The 20251-nt window shown below is 29.6% G+C and overlaps 1 protein-coding gene across 4 annotated transcripts in view; it reads left to right on the top strand.

Moving 5' to 3' along the window:
- The window catches only part of LOC119613008 (putative GPI-anchored protein pfl2), a 29105-nt gene that overhangs the window by 8054 nt on the left and 800 nt on the right, over positions 1–20251 (top strand). The window contains exons 2-7 of one of the 4 annotated variants that reach the window (XM_037968935.1): positions 57–420; positions 946–1379; positions 3061–3221; positions 3346–3436; positions 4121–4207; positions 10367–10616. In XM_037968935.1, coding sequence (XP_037824863.1) covers positions 114–420; positions 946–1379; positions 3061–3221; positions 3346–3436; positions 4121–4207; positions 10367–10486 — 1200 coding nt within the window. In that variant the 5' untranslated portion in view covers positions 57–113 and the 3' untranslated portion in view covers positions 10487–10616. Of the gene's footprint in view, positions 1–56; positions 1380–3060; positions 3222–3345; positions 3437–4120; positions 4208–10366; positions 10617–20251 lie in introns of those variants that run through there. The other 3 variants (XM_037968933.1, XM_037968934.1, XM_037968936.1) reach the window with 3 other exon arrangements.

Below are 20251 nucleotides of genomic sequence, written 5' to 3'. Positions count from 1 at the left end.
AATTCAAAACAAAAACAACTAAATAAACTACAATATTTCTCTTTCTAATTAATTAGAATCTGTTAAAAAAAAGATCTACATACATATAAATATATACGCAAGAGCGTTGTACAATGTCTTTTCGTTCACGCTCACGTCCCACCCAGCCTTTGGCTTCACGTAGACGTTCTCTATCGAGTTCGCGTGCCCAAAGTTCCGGGGCTTATAATTACAATGGCACTTCCTACAATACGGGTTCAACAAATGGTTATGGCACGAGCAGTTCAAGACCCTTAAGTACTGGCTATTATCCAAATAATACGGGTTCTTCGTCCTCATACTATCAGAGTCCTTATAATAGTGTTTATTCGTCAAGAGATAATCTTTATGGTGCTGGATCTTCGTCACGCAATAGCTCGGGCAATAGTTATTATAGTAATGGTAATAAATCAGCTTCATCCTTATCATCAACATCATCGAATTATCGTCATCATGAATATATGGCTGCTTGCTCTAAGGAGAGTAATAATACTACTACTACTAGTAATGCTGCCTCTGCTGCTGCTACTACTTCTACTACTACTACCAATAAATATCAAACTTCATCTAATCAACAACAAATTCATCATCATTCGATAACCATTTCCTTAACGCCCCCTACCAACAACAACAACCACAGCAGCAACAATTATTCAAGTTCCTATAAAAACTCCAGCAATAATTATAATACCAGTCCTTTAAAATCCTTTAAATCCTATACGCGTTCACCACATGCTTCCTCATCCTTAGCCAATTCATCGTCGAAATCTTCATCACCATTATCTACATCTTCATCATCAACTTTTTATGCTTCTAAAGCTTCGGGCATTCATTCTACTACTAGCGCCACCTCAAACACCTCCGGTTATGAAAGCAATAGCAAATATCAAACATCATCCAACAATACCTTTTCCTCCTCTACTTTAGCCTCGAACGGTTATGATGCCCCCTCACGTTACAACTCCAATCCCTATAGCAGTGATCGTTACATCAGTCCCTATACATCGTCATATGATAAAGGTATAACCACGGCCTCGCTTAGTTTCAATATGGGTCCTTCTTCGACCGCTTCAAAGGGTTCAAATTCTTATTTGAACAAATCTTCAGCCTCGGCGAATGCCTCTTCCAGATCTCTAAATAAAACTAAATCATTATCTAACTCGAATAGCAGTTTAAATGCCTATCCCTCAACGTCTAGCAGTAATGGTGCTAGTTCAGCAAATGCTGCTGCTATGGCCGCCATTGTATCACGTAGCAGTTCGTTGAGAGAACAGGAGCGTAAATCACGAACACGCTCACGTTCTCGTACGGCAGCTCAGCGTTCACTTAGTGCTTCGTCGGAGAAAAGTGAAGGTTATGAAGTACGTTTGCGGAGTTAATTAAAATGGCTTCTATTGGAATTTTTTTAAGGTTAAAGTGAATCCTTTCGTCGTGGTTTATCGGTCGAAAATGTAGTAAAATTAAAATTGTGCAGGTTTCCGAAATATATATCACTCAAGTTTAAAAACCGTTTTTCGTCTAGTTAAATCCTTAAAAAAAAGTGAACTTTAGTCCGATTCTTATGATCGATTAAAATCTGTATTTGAATTCATCCAAAATAAGGTGAAACTTTCAATAAAGATCCGAAATAATCTGAAAATCCGAAATAATCTGCTTAAGAGTGGTGGAGATTGAATTGTGTCAATCTCACCATCTTTAGCAACATTTTTGACGTTAACAACCTCCTGAGATAGTCGCAGAAACTCATTATAGTTTACTCATTTTATCTCAAGTTACTTTCCGTACTTTAACTTCTTCCACCTTCGGAGGGGAATCGACTTTAGAGTCGCTGCTGTAGTCGCTGAACAAGATCGTACCCAAACCATAGTATATCATTCTCTTCGCCTCTCTTAGTGGCTCCAAATATTCCTTATTAAGGAAAACGTTCACATGTCTTGAAGGTCCACCAGTCTCTGAAACTCTCACCACTTTCCAATCGTGAGTTGAAAGCATCTTCTTCCTAAAGGGAATATCGTACCAAAACCATACTAAACTTTCCCTTCGAACGATCCCATGTCTTGAAAAAGATCTGCAGTCCTTTAGAGTCGCTGCTGTAATCGCTGAACAAAATCGTACCCAAACCATAGTAGATCATTCTCTTCGCCTCTCTAAGTTGCTCTAAATATTCCTTATTAAGGAAAACGATCACATGTCTTGAAGGTCCATCAGTCTCTGAAACTCTCACTACTTTCCAATCGTGAGTTGAAAGCATCTTCTTCCACCAGGGAATATCGTACCAAAACCATACTAAACTTTCCCTTCGAACGATCCCATGTCTTGAAGGTTCATCAGTCTCAGAAACTCTCACCACTTTCCAGTCATCAATTGGATGCATCTTCTTCCACCCAAACCATACTAGACCTTCCCCTTCATCTACTTTGAGACAATGATCACATGTTTTGAAGGTCCATCTGTTTTTGAAACACTCAGCGCATTCGAATCGTCTTGAAAGTTGGAAGCTGAGGGTTACTGTGCTAGAGGATCTTTAAGATCTCTTTGTAAGTGAAGGGCTCAGACGATGTTTTGGCAATTGACCTTCGCCAGCATGGTTTCTCCTCAGGAGACACCACTACAAGCTTCGAACCCGCCTATACCTCGTCCAGTAATACAACTGCAAACATGACCAACAACGATGAGCGTTCGTCTGCGTAAGTCATAAGTTTTCCGTTATCCTGAAACCATCCAGCGTCATCGTATTGAGGGATCTCTTTAAGAACTCCTGTAAGTCGTCAAAGTCCTCTGATTTCGCCGCTTCAGTTTTCACTTTGCTAATGCTCTCTCCTTAGCAAGTTTTTAGTAATTCTAATGTAATTTTCATTGTATAAAAGTTATGGTTTTAGTAATCGGAAAAACCAATGACGTAATACCGACAAAACCAATGACGAAAGGTTCTAATCTTAAAACAAAAACAGAAAGAAATTTGCATTCAATCAAAACTGATAAATTCTAACATTTAAAATACTAATTTCTATATTTCCCCCAAAAAAATTCTAACTTTTTTAGAGCGGTAGCGAAACACGTCCCAGCCGTTCCCGAGTTGGCAGCACAGCTAGCACTGTTTCGGTATCGACATCCACCTCGGCCACAGACGATAAGAAAACACGTGATAAATCGGAAAACAGTGGTGATAATATTGATTATAAGGCTCTATGGGAAGCTGTAAAGTAAGTCGAGCAGCAAAAAGAGCTAGAAAAACTCTAAGGACTTGCTAAGCTCTTTGAAATTTTAAAAGATTTCTAAAAATAAGAAACAGTTTTAATATATTTTTTTCAATAACTCTCGTTTTAGATTGGAAAATGATAAACTTAAACAACAATTAAAGAAAAAAGATGATGAAGTTATACAAACTAGAGCCACCCTCGAAAGATTTGCTAATGCTGTAAGTAGATTTTATAAATATTTTAAATTTTCTAGCCATATATGTTAACCTAAAGTTCTAAAGGTTACTTAAGGTTACAGTATGTAGCTAAAGTATACCACTACACTATGGTTTTAAAAGAAAGAGCAAACTTAATAGTTTGCTGTTAGAAAAAGGGATTTTGAATTACACCTTATATATGTATAAATAAAACAATTTAGGAACGTTTTTTTTATTAAATACTATTGTATAAAGTATCAACAAACAACTCTCACTAAAACTCTCCAAAAAAAAAACTGTATAAATATAAAAAGAAACAATTATTTTGGATTATACCGAAAAAAATACAACAGCGCTTTTCTTTCTCTCCCTGTTAAAAAAAACACTTCAATTCTCTTTCTAAAACCCCCGCCCCAAACCTCTTTATATTTTATATAGTTATAATAAAGGGTTATTGTTAATTTAACAAAAATTTCCCTGTAACCAGGTTTATCGGTAGCAAACAACATCACCACCCTACTGCCTATATTTTTTCTAACCCTACCACTTAATAAAATAACCAACACCGCCCCGCCCTTTTAAAATTTTTCAAATAAAACACTTATAACTTTTTTTTGCACCGTTAATTTGAAAACAATTGTTGAACAAAATTACCAAAAAAAAAACCAACCAAAAATTTTTTTTGCAAATTAATAATTTTTGCAGACCACTAAAAATTCTCTGTCAGAGATTGAAAAGCGCGAAAGGAGAGCTATGGAACGAAAACTTTCCGAATTGGAAGAAGAGCTTAAGGTAAATACCCTTAAACAAAAATTTTGTAAATTTTCCTTATTTTTTTTTCACTCTCTTAACAAATAAAATTATGCTGAATTTTAAGTTTTTTTTTTTTAATTTAAAATAACAAATGCCAGATTTACAAAGAAACTGCCCTTTTTGTTTATTTTTTTTTTGTTGTTGTTTTAAATCTACACCAAGTTTTATTTTTTTTAAATAATTTTTGTTTAGATTATTTGCTTATTTTACTTACACCATTAATATTTAAACACAAATATACTTAATACTATATGGCTTTTCTTTTGCTTGTTTATTATTATTATTATTTTTTTTTAATAATTTGTTTATTTTTTTCAAATTTCTTTTTTTGTTGTCAAAATTAAAAGAAAATACCATTATTATGAAATTTAGCGAACAATTTCTGTTTATTAATTTAAAAACATTACTTGCTGACGTAAATTTTTCTTTCCTTTATATGTTCAATATTTTGTTGTTTATTAATTACAATAATAATTTAACGAGGTGTTTAAAAATAATGGACATTATATAAAGGAAAACAAAGTTACAGCTGGGTTTCAATATATTCTCAAATAAAATAGAAAATTTTAAACAATTTTCTATAAAAATAGAAAATTTTTAAAAATTTTCTATAAAAAGTGAAATTTATGTAAAATTTTCTATAAAAAGAGATATTTTTGAAAACTTTTCTATAAAAGGAGAAATTTTTAAAAAAGTTTCTCTAAAAAGAAATATTTTTAAAAAGTTTTCTATAAAAAGAAAAATTTTTGAAAAGTTTTCTATAAAAAGACAAATTTTTGAAAAAATTTCTATAAAAAGAGAAATTTTTTTTAGAAATTTTCTCTAAAATGGGACATTTTTTAGAAATTTTCTCTAGTAAGAGAAATTTTCTATAAAAAGAGACATTTATGGAAAATTTTCTATAAAAAAGAGAAATGTTTGAAAATTTGTCTATAGAAAGAGAAATTTTTGAAAATTTTTCTATAAAAGGAGACATTTTTAAAAAAGTTTTCTCTAAAAAGAGAAATTTTTAAAAAAGTTTTGTATAAAAAGAGAACTTTTTTTTAGAAATTTTCTCTAAAAAGAGACATTTTTAGAAATGTTCTCTTAAAACAAAAATTTTCTATAGAGAGAGAAATTTTTAAAAAAGTTTTTATAAAAAGAGACTTTTTTTTTAGAAATTTTCTCTAAAATGGGACATTTTTTAGAAATTTTCTCTAAAAAGAGAAATTTTTGATAAATCTATAAAAAAGTGAAATTTTTGAAAAATTTTCTATAAAAAGAGAAATTTTTAAAAAAGTTTCTCTACAAGAGAAATTTTTAAAAAAGTTTTCTATTAAAAGAGATTTTTTTTTAGAAATTTTGCTCTAAAAAGGGACAATTTTTAGAAATTTTCTCTAAAAAGAGAAATTTTTGAAAAATTTTCTATAAAAAGAGAAATTTCTGAAAAATTTTCTATAAAAAAGAGAAATGTTTGAAAATTTGTCTATAAAAAGAGAAATTTTTGGAAAATTTTCTATAAAAAAGTGAAATTTTTGAAAGATTTTCAATAAAAAAGTGAAATTTTTGAAAAATTTTCAATAAAAAAGTGAAATTTTTGAAAAATTTTCAATAAAAAAGTGAAATTTTTGAAAAATTTTCAATAAAAAAGTGAAATTTTTGAAAAATTTTCAATAAAAAAAGTGAAATTTTTGAAAAATTTTCAATAAAAAAGTGAAATTTTTGAAAAATTTTCAATAAAAAAGTGAAATTTTTGAAAAATTTTCTATAAAAAAGTGAAATTTTTGAAAAATTTTCTATAAAAAGTGAAATTTTTGGAAATTTTTGGAAATTTTTCTATAAAAAAGTGAAATTTTTGAAAAATTTTCTATAAAAAAAACATTTTTGAAAAATTTTCTATAAAAAAAAACATTTTTGAAAAAATTTTTATAAATGGAGAAATTTTCGAAAAATTTTCTATAAAAGGAGAAATTTTCCAAAAATTATCTATAAAAAGAGAAATTTTTGAAAAATATTCTATAGAAAGAGAAATTTTTAAAAAATATAATATATAATATAGAAAGTGAAATTTTTAAAAAAGTTTTCTATAAAAAGACGAATTTTGGAAAAATTTTCTATAAAAAGAGACATTTTGAAAAACGTTTTCTATTAAAAGAGAAATTTTTGAAAAATTGTCTATGAAAAGTGAAATGTTTGAAAATTTTTCTATAAAAAGTGGAATTTTTGAACATATTTTTGAAAGGGAAATTTTTAAAAAAGATTTCTATAAAAATATACGTTTTTGAAAAGTTTTCTATATATATATATATATTTTTTTTTTGTTTTTTTGAAAAATATCCTTTCTATAAAAAAACATTTTTTTTTTAAAAAAACATCTTTTAATTGAAAATTATCTACAAATTTATTTTTATAGAAAGCTTATTTTTTAAATTATCTTTTTATGAAAATTGTTTTTTTTTAATAAAATTAGTCGTTTCTACGAAATATTCTTTAAAAAAAAATATTTGAAAATTTTCCAAAAATGTATTTATTTTAGTATAATTTTTTAAAATATTCTCTTTTTATAGAAAATTTTCGAAAAATTCTCTCTGACGTAGAATCGAGGAGCTACTCGATTGTCCGTCTGTATGGCTTTCGGAAACCAATGAGCTTATAACTCTTCTCACAATGAATCTACAACTCACTTCTATAACTTGTGAGAAGTTTACGATAATATTTCAACTGAACTGATTTTTTTTTCGTACATAGTAGTTGTAACATTATATGCAACATGCCACTAGTATGTTCTTACAAAACTGCGACAATAAATTAGGTTTTGTGCATTATTATTATTATTTTCTTTAATTTGTTGTTCTAATTACTTTGCTTTTTTGTATTGTATTAAAAATAAACTTGTAAGCACATTGTTTTTTAAAGCAAATCATTTCAAAATGTTAAAAGCTTTGACGAATTTTATATTGTTTTTATTCACATGGACAAATGAAAAAAAAAGAACAAAATTTTTAAAATTTTTTTTTGTGTTTGTTTTAAAACAATTTATAAACACTATTATTTATTTTGCATAATACACCTAATTAACACAATTACACAAATATAAAAAAAGTCAATGAGTGTCGGTTGAAAAAGAGTAATTCTCGGTGTAAGAAATTTACTTTTTGCAATGTGCTTCTGGAACAGTCATATGCAAAAATATGTTTTGTTTAGTTTTTGCTTGGAAATGGAATTTTTACCGAGAATTTCTTTATTAAACCTTATCCTCACGAAACATTCTACACCCTTTGCCTCTTCATGTGTGTGTGTGATTTTTTTTTTAAATTTTATTATTTCTGATTTATACGTCATCTTCATTAAACATTTTTCATCGTTTCATGTCATGTCATAAATCAAAAAATATATATATTTATATACATCTAATTGTTGTTTCATTTGTTTTTAGTTTATTCCATCTCTCTTTTCATATCAATGTCATGTCATATTCATTATTTTCATGTCATTTCATCAGTCATATTGTAACTTTTGTTTTAAACAAAATAATCTTTATTCATAGATCTCCTTAAAGCCAACTTACCACATACATTTGTTTACTTTTTAAACCAGGCATGGAAACATTTAAATTTTTAAATGGTACAAAGTTTTTTTCGAAAGTGTACTTTTTCAGAATTAAAAGTACTGGATGACTTTTAGGCTTTTTGTTCCGATCATTTCTTGTTTTTGGCTAGACTATAGTCTATTGACTAGTCTGTAGACGAGCCTATTAACTAACTTAGGGATCAGACTAGACTATTGGCCAGTCTGTTATCTAACCTATTGATTGGTCTATTAACCAGTCTATTGACTAGTTTATCAACTAATATATGATTTACTCTATTAACTAGTCTATAAACTAATCAATGAGCCATTTATTGTCTAGATTATTGTCTAGACTAAGGACTGGGCTATTGATAAAGCTGATTTAATAAATTGACTATTCAATATACTTTCTATAGATCATTTGACAGTCTGTCAACTGGTCTATTGACTATTCTATTTATAAAATGGTCTATATTTTGACTTACCTATGGATCAGTCTAATAATAGGTTTATTGACAAGTCTAGAATCTAATGTATGAAGTAGACTATTGACCAGACTATTTTCTGTTCAATAAATGAGACTATTGACTTAGTCTTTGGACTTTATTAGACAGTCTTTCAACTAGTCTATTGGCTATTCTATTTACTAGTCTATTGCGTAACCTATGGGTCGGTCTAATAACTAAACAGTCTATTAACGAGTCTAGAATCTAATGTATGAAGTAGATCAGTCTATTCATTTCTTGTTTTTGGCTAGACTGTAGTCTATTGACTAGTCTGTAGACGAGCCTATTGACATACTTATGGATCTATCTATAAACTAATTGGCCAATCTCTTATCTAATCTATTGATTGATCTATTAAACAGTCTATTGACTAGTTTATCAACAAATATATGATTTAGTCTATTAACTAGTCTATAAAATAATCAATGACCCACTTATTATATAGTCTACGGACTAGTTTATTGACTAGACTAAGGACTAGGATTATTGACAAAGCGGCTATAATCAATTGACTATTTAATAGACATATCTATTGTTCATTTGACAGTCTGTCAAGTGGTCTATTGACTATTCTATTTATGAAATAGTCTACATATTGACCAACCTATGGCTCAGTTTAATAACTAGTCTGTAGACTAGTCTAGAATCTAATGTATGAAGTAGACTATTGACCAGACTATTTTCTGGTCTATAAATGAGCTTATTGACTCTGACTTAGTCTTTGGACTAAATCATTAGGCAGTCTGTTGACTGGTCTATTAACTATTCTACTTATGAAATAGTCTATTGACTAACCTATGGGTCAGTCTAATAACTAAACTGTGGAACAGTCTATTGACAAGTCTAGAATCTAATGTATGAAGTAGACTATTAACCAGTCTATTTTCTAGTCTATAAATGAGCCTATTAACTAGTCTATGACTTCGTATTTGGACTAGACATATTGACTAAAATATAGACTACTCTACGGACTCATTAATACTTTGAACGAATCTATTGACTTTTGATTGGTCAATTATCCAATCTATTGGCTGGTCTATTATCATTTATTATCTAGTCTTTGGACTGGTTTATTGACTAGACTTTGGATTAGGATATTGACAAAGCTGTTCAATGGACTATTTTATAGACTGATCTATAGATTATGTACTGATACTATATTCTGTCAAATGGTCTATAGACTATTCTATTTACCAGTCTTATAATGATATAGTATATTGACTAACTTATGGACCAGTTTAATAATTAATCTGTGGACTAGTCTATTTTCAAGTCTAGAATCATTTGTATGAAGTAGACTATTGAAAAGTCTACTTTCTGATCTATGGATTAGCCTAATGACTAGTTTATGACTTAGTCTTTGAACTAGACATATTGACTAAACCATAGCCCACTCTAGGGACTCATATAAAATGTTTTGACTAGACAATAGAGTAACCAATAAACTGGCCTATTTAGCAAACTTTTATAACAGAGAACAAGTACGTAATCGTTGAATTAATGCAGTATTTTGCAGTTATCAAAAAGTACTGAAAAAGTACAATAGTACTAAACTTTCCATACCTGTTTTAAACTATTTATTTTTATAAAATAATGTAAAAAAAATGTTAAGGCACATTTTGTTAAAAATTTAATTTCTTTTTCTTTCTTACCAGCACGTTTAATTTTTTTCTCATAACTCTTGTGTTTTTATAGCATACTTTATGGTGTTAAATGGGAATTTGTTTTTTATTAATTTCCCCTTTGGAAACATCCAAAAGTATGCCTAAATTTTGAGTACTTTGCTTTTAAGTTCTTACATCCCATATTCTTTTAATAATTTAATTTTAATTCCTCATTAATTTTAAACAAAAAACCTTCAAATCAACAAATTCGTTTTCCATTTTTTTTTCTTTTTCATTTCAATTTTAACCAATTAATAACCAAAATGAATTAATATTTTCGTTTTGTTTACATTTTTTTTACCATGAATCTAAAGAAATTTGTTTGTGTTTAAAACATCCATAACATGCTCTTCATTTATTTATATTTTTTTTTTTTCTCTCTACGTTTCTACCAACTCTCTCTTTTCCTGTAATTATAGCTACTGCAGAAGCTAAAGAATGAGAATGAACGTTTACGTGCTGAAAATCGTGCTCTTACGCGTGTTGTCTCTAAGTTGACCTCGTCAGCCCAGAGTCAATTGTCGAAATCAAAACAATAAATGAAATATTGAATGAAAAAAATACAAAATCAAAAAAACTATATATACTACTCTATATAACATAATAGTTATAGGAAATATACAAAAAAAAAAACTTTAAATTAAAAAAAAAACAAAATTTAAAAATACCTACAATAATACTTATAAACACTTTTTACTTGGACCTTTTCACTCCCGAAAGTAGTTAAAATTATTTTTAGTCAAAATCAAAATATATTTATATTTTTCCTTTTTAAAACTATAACTTTGTTTTTTTATTATTTGGAATTTCTTTTCTTTCTTTTGTTTTTGAAAATTTTAAGTGATAAGTGAAAAGTATTTATGTTATTTAGCATATTTTTTCTCTAGGTGTAATTTGTTGTTTACAAATTGGTAATTTATATTAAGGGCTATTTTGAAATTTAAGAAAATTGCTAATTTAAATTTGTTAGTGAAAGTTAAATTAGTTTTTTTTTTTGTAAAATTTGTTAAATAGAAAATTCGTTTGTTTTGCTTTTAAATCAAAATTTACACAGTGTTGTTTGTTTAATAGTAATTTCTAAAAGCCTTAATTTTGTTTAAAGTTTTTAAGAAATTCTGTTGTTTTTATAGTTTTTTTCCAAAAATTTCGTATTTGTCATTGATATACTTTTATTGAAATCAACATCAGTGTTTGTAAATAAAGAGTTCATTCATGGAACATTGTTGTGAAAGTAATATGTCGTTAACGAGATTTCTTGGAACCTGATCTGTTATACTTATTTGATGTAGATATATATAATGTCACAGCGCGTTTGTATTGAACTATAAGGCGGTTGGAGTGAAACATGTCTTACACAAAAACCGCTAGAAACTGTCAGATTTTGGTTTTTGCACAAGGACGTCGTTTGTAATTTACTAACCTAAACTATAGACTAGACTTTAGACTAGACTATAGACTAGACTATTGACTAGACTATAGACTAGACTATTCACTAGACTATAGACTGGACTATAGATTAGACTATAAACTAGACTATGGACTAGACCATAGCCTAGACCATAGTCTATACCATAGACCAGACCAAAGACTAGACTATAGACCAATCTATAGACCAGACTATAGACTAGATTATAAATTAGACTATAGACTAGTCTATAGACTAGACTATAGACTAGACTATGGACTAGATTATAGACTATACTATAGACTGGACTATAGACTAGACTATAGACTGGACTATAGACTAGACTATAGACTAGACTATAGACTATACTATAGACTAGACTATAGACTAGACTATAGACTATACTATAGGCTATACTATAGACTAGACTATAGACTTGACTATAGACTAGACAATAGACTAGACTATAGAGTAGACTATAGACTAGACTAAAGACTAGGCTATAGACTATACTATAGACTAGACTATAGACTAGACTAAAGACTAGGCTATAGACTAGACTATAGACTAGACTATAGACTTGACTAAAGACTAGACTATAGACTAGACTATAGACTAGACTATAGAATAGACTATAGACTAGACTAAAGACTAGACTATAAACTAGACTATAGACTAGACTATAGAATAGACTATAGACTAAACTATAGACTAGACTATAAACTAGACTATAGACTTGACTAAAGACTAGGCTATAGACTAGACTATAGACTAGACTATAGACTAGACTATAGACTAGACTATAGACTAGACTATAGACTAGACTATAGACTAGACTATAGACTAGACTATAGACTAGACTATAGACTAGACTATAGACTAGACTATAAACTAGACTATAGACTAGACTATAGACTAGACTATAGACTAAACTATAGACTAAACTATAGAGTAGACTATAGACTAGACTATAGACTAGACTATAGACTAGACTATAGACTAGACTATAGACTAGACTACTAAACTATAGACTAGACTATAGACTAGACTATAGACTAGACTATAGACTAGACTATAGACTAGACTATAGACTAGACTATAGACTAGACTACAGACGAGACTATAGACTAGACTATAGACTAGACTATAGACTAGACTATAGACTAGACTATAGACTAGACTATAGACTAGACTATAGACTAGACTATAGACTAGACTATAGACTAGACTATAGACTAGACTATAGACTAGACTATAGACTAGACTATAGACTAGACTATAGACTAGACTATAGACTAGACTATAGACTAGACTATAGACTAGAGCTATAGACTAGACTATAGATAACTATAGAACTAGACTATAGACTAGAGACTAGAGACTAGAGCCTAGGACTATAGACTAGACTGACTAGACTAGACTATAGACTGACTATAGACTAGACTATAGACCTAGACATATAGACCTAGACTATAGACTAGACTATAGACTGAAGACGATAGACTAGACTATAGAACTAGACTATAGACTAGACTATAGGACTAGACTACTAGACTAGACTACTAGACTATACTATAGACTAGACTATAGACTAGACTATAGACTAGACTATAGACTAAACTATAGACTAGACTAAAGACTAGACTATAGACTAGACTATAGACTAGACTATAGAGTAGACTATAGACTAGACTAAAGACTAGACTATAGACTAGACTATAGACTAGACTATAGACTAGACTATAGACTAGACTATAGACTAGACTATAAGACTAGACTATAGACTAGACTATAGATTAGACTATAGACTAGACTATAGACTAGACTATAGACTTGACTAAGGACTAGGCTATAGACTAGACTATAGACTAGACTATAGAATAGACTATAGAATAGACTATAGACTAGACTATAGACTAGACTATAAACTAGACTATAGACTAGACTATAGACTAGACTATAGACTAGGATATAGACTAGACTATAGACTAGACTATAGACTAGACTATAGACTAGACTATAGACTAAACTATAGACTAGACTATAGACTAGACTATAGACTAGACTATAGACTAGACTATAGACTAGACTATAGACTAGACTATAGACTAGACTATAGACTAGACTATAGGCTAGACTATAGACTAGACTATAGAGTAGACTATAGACTAGACTAAAGACTAGACTATAGACTAGACTATAGACTAGACTATAGACTAGACTATAGACTAGACTATAGACTAGACTATAGACTAGATTATAGACTAGACTATAGACTAGACTATAGACTAGACTATAGACTAGACTATAGACTAGATTATAGACTAGACTATAGACTAGACTATAGACTAGACTATAGACTAGACTATAGACTAGACTATAGACTAGACTAGACTATAGACTATACTATAGACCAGACTGTATTATGATGAGATCATCATCTCTCGCACATTGAAACCGATAGAACACATTCACTTCTAAAGCAAAACATCCCGGATATGACGCTTTGTCATATCTCAAAAAAGGAACAGGATATAAAAGGGGTTAAGCTTTTTGTTTGATTCCAATAGGACCATTAAAACTAAGACTAATATATCTCGATATCTCTAAAGTCAGATTTGGATTCAACGGATTCTGTCCTTTGGGTTCAAAATTTGTTCGTCTGTGTAATTAATGAATCAAAATTGTACAAATGTTTGCCAAAAGTGCTTCCAACCTTGATAATTTCATACGAAAATCATTGATAAAAGAACTGAAACCTTAACCGTTCTATAACACTTCCAGTTCTGTAGTTGACAATTTCGATCAAAAAGAACTAGTTCCATAACCGTTATATAGAATGAATGACGACTCTATAAGGCTGCCATATAACCAGTTTTGATGATGACAATTTCAAACAAAAATAATTGATGAAATAACTAGTTACAGAACAGTTTTATGGAATGAGTGTGCTCCGAAAGAGCCAGTATTCGAACAAAAATCCTTTATAAAAGTATTGGTTCCAGAAGCATTCTATATAATAAGTGTCGACTAAATTTTAGAATCTATAAATGATTTGAAAACTTAATCTAATTTGATAACAATACCCAGTATTCAAAATATAAAACTTTTTCCTGAAAATTATTTTCAAAATATAAAAAAAATATATATTCAATTTTAAAGTTCGAAAATAATATCGAAACATTGGAGAAGGAATTCAATGCGATAATAAATTTTCAAAATTAATTTCAAAACATTATTGAAGAAAATGTTTCCAAAAAAAAAACTTTTTTCGAAACTTTTGCAAATTAAATTTTTTTGGTATTTTTTAATTTGAAATCTTTATTTAGTTTCGAAATACTAAATATTGAATTTCAAAACAAAATTTTGCTAAATTTAAATAAAACAACACAGCACTGTGTAAATAAAAAATAAAATATCAAATAAAAAATTTAAAACAAATAAAAGATAACAAAATTTTGCCAAAATCTATAAATATAATAAAACATAACCTTAAATATTTAATGAAAAAAAAAAGAAAAAACTTAGTAAATTTATACTTTTTTGCTCATAAATCATAAACATATTTAATCAAAAACAAATATATCAAACTATAAGCCATCCCTTCCCACCATCAAACATTTTTAAAACCAAAAGCAACACAATATTTTTATTCAACGAAAAACTTGAGAAAATCAAACCAAAAGAAACACTCTAAAAACGGGTCTTCATTCTCTTAATGGCAACTAATAAATGGGTGTCCCTAGTACATCGTAAAACAAAAACATCTACGCTTTTAACTTTTAACCCGGAGAGAGAAATGAAATTCATTTTATAAAATAAAGGAACATGAAAAAAAAACTCGACACGCCTGCGTACTACATCCCTGGCCTGATACATAGAAAAAACGTTCGATGATCGTATTGTGTGAAGATGATGACGATGAGTATGAATGATTCTTGTTTCTACGTTTTTTTGTACAAAATTCTATTTATAAATAATTAACTTAAAGAATTGTGTTGTTGTCTTCTGTCTCTGTTATAATAATATAATTGGAATTTCCTTTTACTTTTTGTTTTCTTGATTTTATTTAATTTTCTCCTTCTTCTCCTCCTCTTAACTTGGCTTTAAACGCCCCTATTTGTTGTGTTAGTATTAAAAAAAGAAATCATAAATTTAAATCCTGATTTTTTGTTTTTAATTTTTATTCTTTAATATTAAGAAAACTATAAATTTATATAAATATAAATTACAAAATATTATTTAAATAAATGTTAATTATTTATTTTTTTGATGGTTTGTTGTTTTTCTTATTTGATTTTTTTTGTCTACTTTTACTGGATATACAATGATATTACTTTTACTTTTTTTCTCTTTAATAAATTTCATTTGTTTTCTTGAGTTTTTGGAATGAGTTTATTACTCCTAACTTTTCGAAATCTCTTTTTATGTAAATTGAAAATGTTAAATTGCACAGGCCGACAAGATATGAAAAAAGTCGAAACCCAAGTTAGACGTTTGTAAAGGATTGAGCGGCGCTGAAACCGAATCTGATTTTCTCCATTGCATCTAGAATTTGAGATATCGTGTCCTGAAATTTGAGTAAACGCTCAATCCTTTAGAAAAGTAAACATTGGTTTCTGGATTAAAAATTTGTCGGCCTGTATTATTAAAATTGGTCTAAATGTTATAATTTTCAAAATTTTTAAACACAATGCACTTACAATTAGAAAGTAAGTTTAGTTTATAATGAAAATGTATTGGATCAAGATTCTACATGTAATAGTTTTGGTATTTAATTACGATGGTAGGTGCCTTGTAAACGATTTTTATCCAAGTGTACTTATAGATGTCAAAGTCATTTGTGCAAAATTTTGGAATTCTGGCTCTAGTAATTTCTCAGATATAACAATTTTAGTATTTAATTCACATGGAAGGGCCACGCCCCTATTTGCAACTGCGACAATTATTCATGGATGCCAAAGTTGTTCATGCAAAATATGGATATTCTAGCTACAAGTTTCTATGATATACGTTTTTTTTTGTATTTAATTCAGTTGTTAGGTGCCACACCCCCTATTGCAAATACGCCCATTTTTATACCCTAAACCACTTTAGTGGGAAGGGGTATATTCGACTTAAAATCATTTTCGGAGTCGATTAAGCCATGTCCGTCTGCCTGGCAGGGTGTCCATGTAAAGCTTGGTACATGCGGTTTTTTGACCTAAAGACGAAGCCTTTTGAAAATTTTTAAAATCGGTCCATTATTTCACCTAGCTCCCATACTAATGAACCTCCCGAAAAAGTCGTTTGAATTCATTATTATGTTAAATATACTTGTAACACAATGAAAAGTGTCTCAACTGAAAAGTGTCTCAACTAAGTTTTATACAAGCCTTGAGGACCTTGTCAACTTTCGTAATGATCCCAAACAAATATTCACAAAATTCAGAACTCTAGGTGTTATATTTTTTCATGTATTCTAATTTAAAATGTTCCTTATATGGTAGGTTACACGCCCACTGTACCTAGGCCGCCTATTTTGTCTACAAAAATTCATATGAATGTGAAAGTTTATATAAAATTTGAGGACTCTAGGTGTTGCCGTTCCTGAGATATGCGATATTTAATACACGCCCACATACAAGGGCGTGGCTGCTAGTCTATTTGAAATACTTCTAGTCTATTGACTAGTCTATAGAATAGTAAACGAAGCAGACTAAGTGGATTAGTTAATTAATAAGTTTATAGGCAAGCGTCTAGCTAATAGACTAAATGTTTCTGTCTATGTGTCTGTCTGTAGACTTGAACTATAGTCTATGGAATTGTTCATAGTCTAGATCATAGACAAGATTTTTAGTTAGCCTATGGACTAATATATTGACTAGTCTATGGATCAATTAGCATAAATTAATAATACTAATAACATATTATTTCGGTGTTGCTGAGCTAACAATCCCTGGTCCGTGTTCATTAAACAATTACCCAACTCTAGGACAAACTTTAGCGCAACGTTTTTACCCCTAACTCGAAAAATAAAATTTTATGTGGATAATATTCTATGACCTTAAGTATGAGAATATTTGATTAGGTTTTAAGCAATTGACAGTGAGGAAGGTTATCTTAACTAGGGTTCACAGATTTGTAAAAAAATGTCCTTATTTGGCAGGACGCATGTGTTTTGAACTCATGGTTTTTGTGTTACCATACTCATAGACTACATATCGATGGTGTGTCGTAATGTTCGTGGACGTTCTAATATAGAGCATTATGACTTGTCCTGTTCATCCACTCGATCCTATACGTAACATCTGTGAAAGGTTTCCAAATTCTACGGCCAAAAATACTAAACAGAGGAAAACTTACGGACTAGTCTATTTACTAGACTATGGACATATTTCATGAAAAATTTTACTTCCTATAGGGTTGGTTTTGCTATTCGATGAAAACTTTCAAATATAATGTGAATTATTGAATATTGGAGATTAGAGATGGGAAAAGCTTTAAATAACCGGGTATATACCCATTTTTACCCAATTTTCCGGGTAGAATTCCATCAATAGCGATAACATGTCTAAGTTATTTAGATCACAGTGAGTTGAATAATTTTTTGTAGTTTTTAGATTCTAGTCTGGTACTGATCAGTTTACCGATATCCTTGAAAGTAAGCTTTTATTATTGAATATCGCCAGATACTTTTTGATGTCAATGAAGGAGCGGATACTTCCTCTTCATAACAAGTAATTGTTGGAGCTGCGACCTGTATGTGTTTATTTAAGGTTAAACAAATTATACCAACTTAGTCTAACAAAGCGATAGGTCCTTTCAAATTGTAATTTTTGAAATTTATTTCAAATCATATTTACATTAATTTGTAACATTTGCTCTTAATTAATTAATATTCACCCATTAAATCAATTTTAATCATTTAAATATTATAAACATACCCACCCACCCCCACGCGCATATCGTACATTTGCAAATCATTGCAAATCATAATGCATTTAAATTAAACATTTTGTCTTTTCATAAATCAATTAACTGTTCAGAGAGTATAATAAAACTAAAATTTACAATTTTCAAAATTTATTATTTAACTATTTTTCGTTTACATTTAATTTTCTAATTTATTATTTTTGCATGAAATTTTAGCATGACATAACATGAATTTAATTACTTCAATTGATGTGTATATACAATATTTTTCTTTAAATGTGATGTGACACGATGAAAATAATGATAAACAATGATTGATTTAATTTCAGTTTGTTTTTAATATCGATGTTTTAATAAATTTATTAAAATATATTACAATACTTGTGAATACATAATTATTATATGAATTTTATTATATGTATGTATGTGAGAAGATTCTATGGAATCGGAATATGTAAGTTCTAAACGGAGTTGGCTGACATTTTGATCAGATAATAAAATACACATGATATGACTGGATACTTGTCACTTAAGATATCTGTATTTTTCTAGGGAACGACAAAAAGTTTTTACCTATATTGACTAGTCTAAACTAGTCCATTGATCTTCAATATATTAGTCTATAATCTAATCAATAAACTATGCTACAGACTAGTTTATGAACAAACCCATGCACTATTCTATTGACTAGTCTATTGACTGGTCTATTGACTAGTCTATGGACTAGTGTATTGACTGGTCTATGGACTAATCAATGGACTAGTCTATTGACTAGACCATTGACTATTCTATGGACTAGTCTATTGGCTAAACCATAGGTCATAGTTTAATCAATAAACTAGGCTATACTAGTATATGCCCAAGTCTATTAACTAGTTTATGCACTATTCTATTGACTAGTCTACTAACTGGTCTATGGACTAGTCTACTGACTGGTCTATGGACTAATCAATGGACTATTCTATTGACTAGACTATGGACTAGACTATGGACTATTCTATTGACTAGACTATGGACTAGTCTATTGACTAGACTATGGACTAGTCTATTGACTAGACTATGGACTAGTCTATTGACTAGACTATGAACTAGTCTATTAAGTAGACTATGGATTAGTCTATTGACTAGACTATGAACTATTCTATTGACTAGACTATGGATTAGACTAGACTATGGACTAGCCTATTGACTAGACTATGGACTAGTCTATTGACTAGACTATGGACTAGTCTATTGACTAGACTATGGACTAGTCTATTGACTAGACTATGGACTAGTCTATTGACTAGACTATGTACTAGTCTATTGACTAGACTATGGATTAGTCTATTGACTAGACTATGGACTACACTATGAACTAGTCTATTGACTAGACTATGGACTAATCTATTGATAAGACTATCGACTAGTCTTTGGACTATAAAATAGACTATAAACTGGTCTATGCCTGGTCTTTTGATGAGTCTAGGGACTAGTCTTTTGACCAGTCCAGGAACTAGTCTTTTGACTAGTCTATTGACTAGACTATGGTCTAATCTGTTGATAAGACTATGGACTATTCTATAGAATAAACTATGAAGTAGATTATGGACTAATTAGGCCATAGTCAAATCATTAAACTAGTCAGTTAATAAGTCTATTGAAAAGTCTATGGACCAGTCTACTGACTAGTTTAGAGACTAGTCTATCGACTAGACTATGGACTAGTCTATTGACTAGACTATGGACTATTCTATTGACTAGACTGTGGACTATGCGCTAATCTATAAAATATGCTAGTCTATGGACTAATATTTTGACTGGTCTTTTGACGAGTCTAGGGACTAGACTTTTGACCAGTCCAGGACCTAGTCTTTTGACTAGTCTATTGACTCGACTAAGGAATAGTTTATTGACTAGACTATTGATTAATCTATTGACAAGACTATGGACTTCTCTATTGACTCGACTATTGACCAACATATTGATCAACCTATTGACCAGT

Source organism: Lucilia sericata, unplaced genomic scaffold (genome assembly GCF_015586225.1).
Source record: "Lucilia sericata isolate MDLA Ls3-8-SP2 unplaced genomic scaffold, ASM1558622v1 Contig001916F_arrow, whole genome shotgun sequence".
NCBI lineage: Eukaryota > Metazoa > Arthropoda > Insecta > Diptera > Calliphoridae > Lucilia > Lucilia sericata.
Note: the sequence above shows the minus strand (reverse complement) of the source record. Positions and strands in the feature narration are given on the sequence as shown.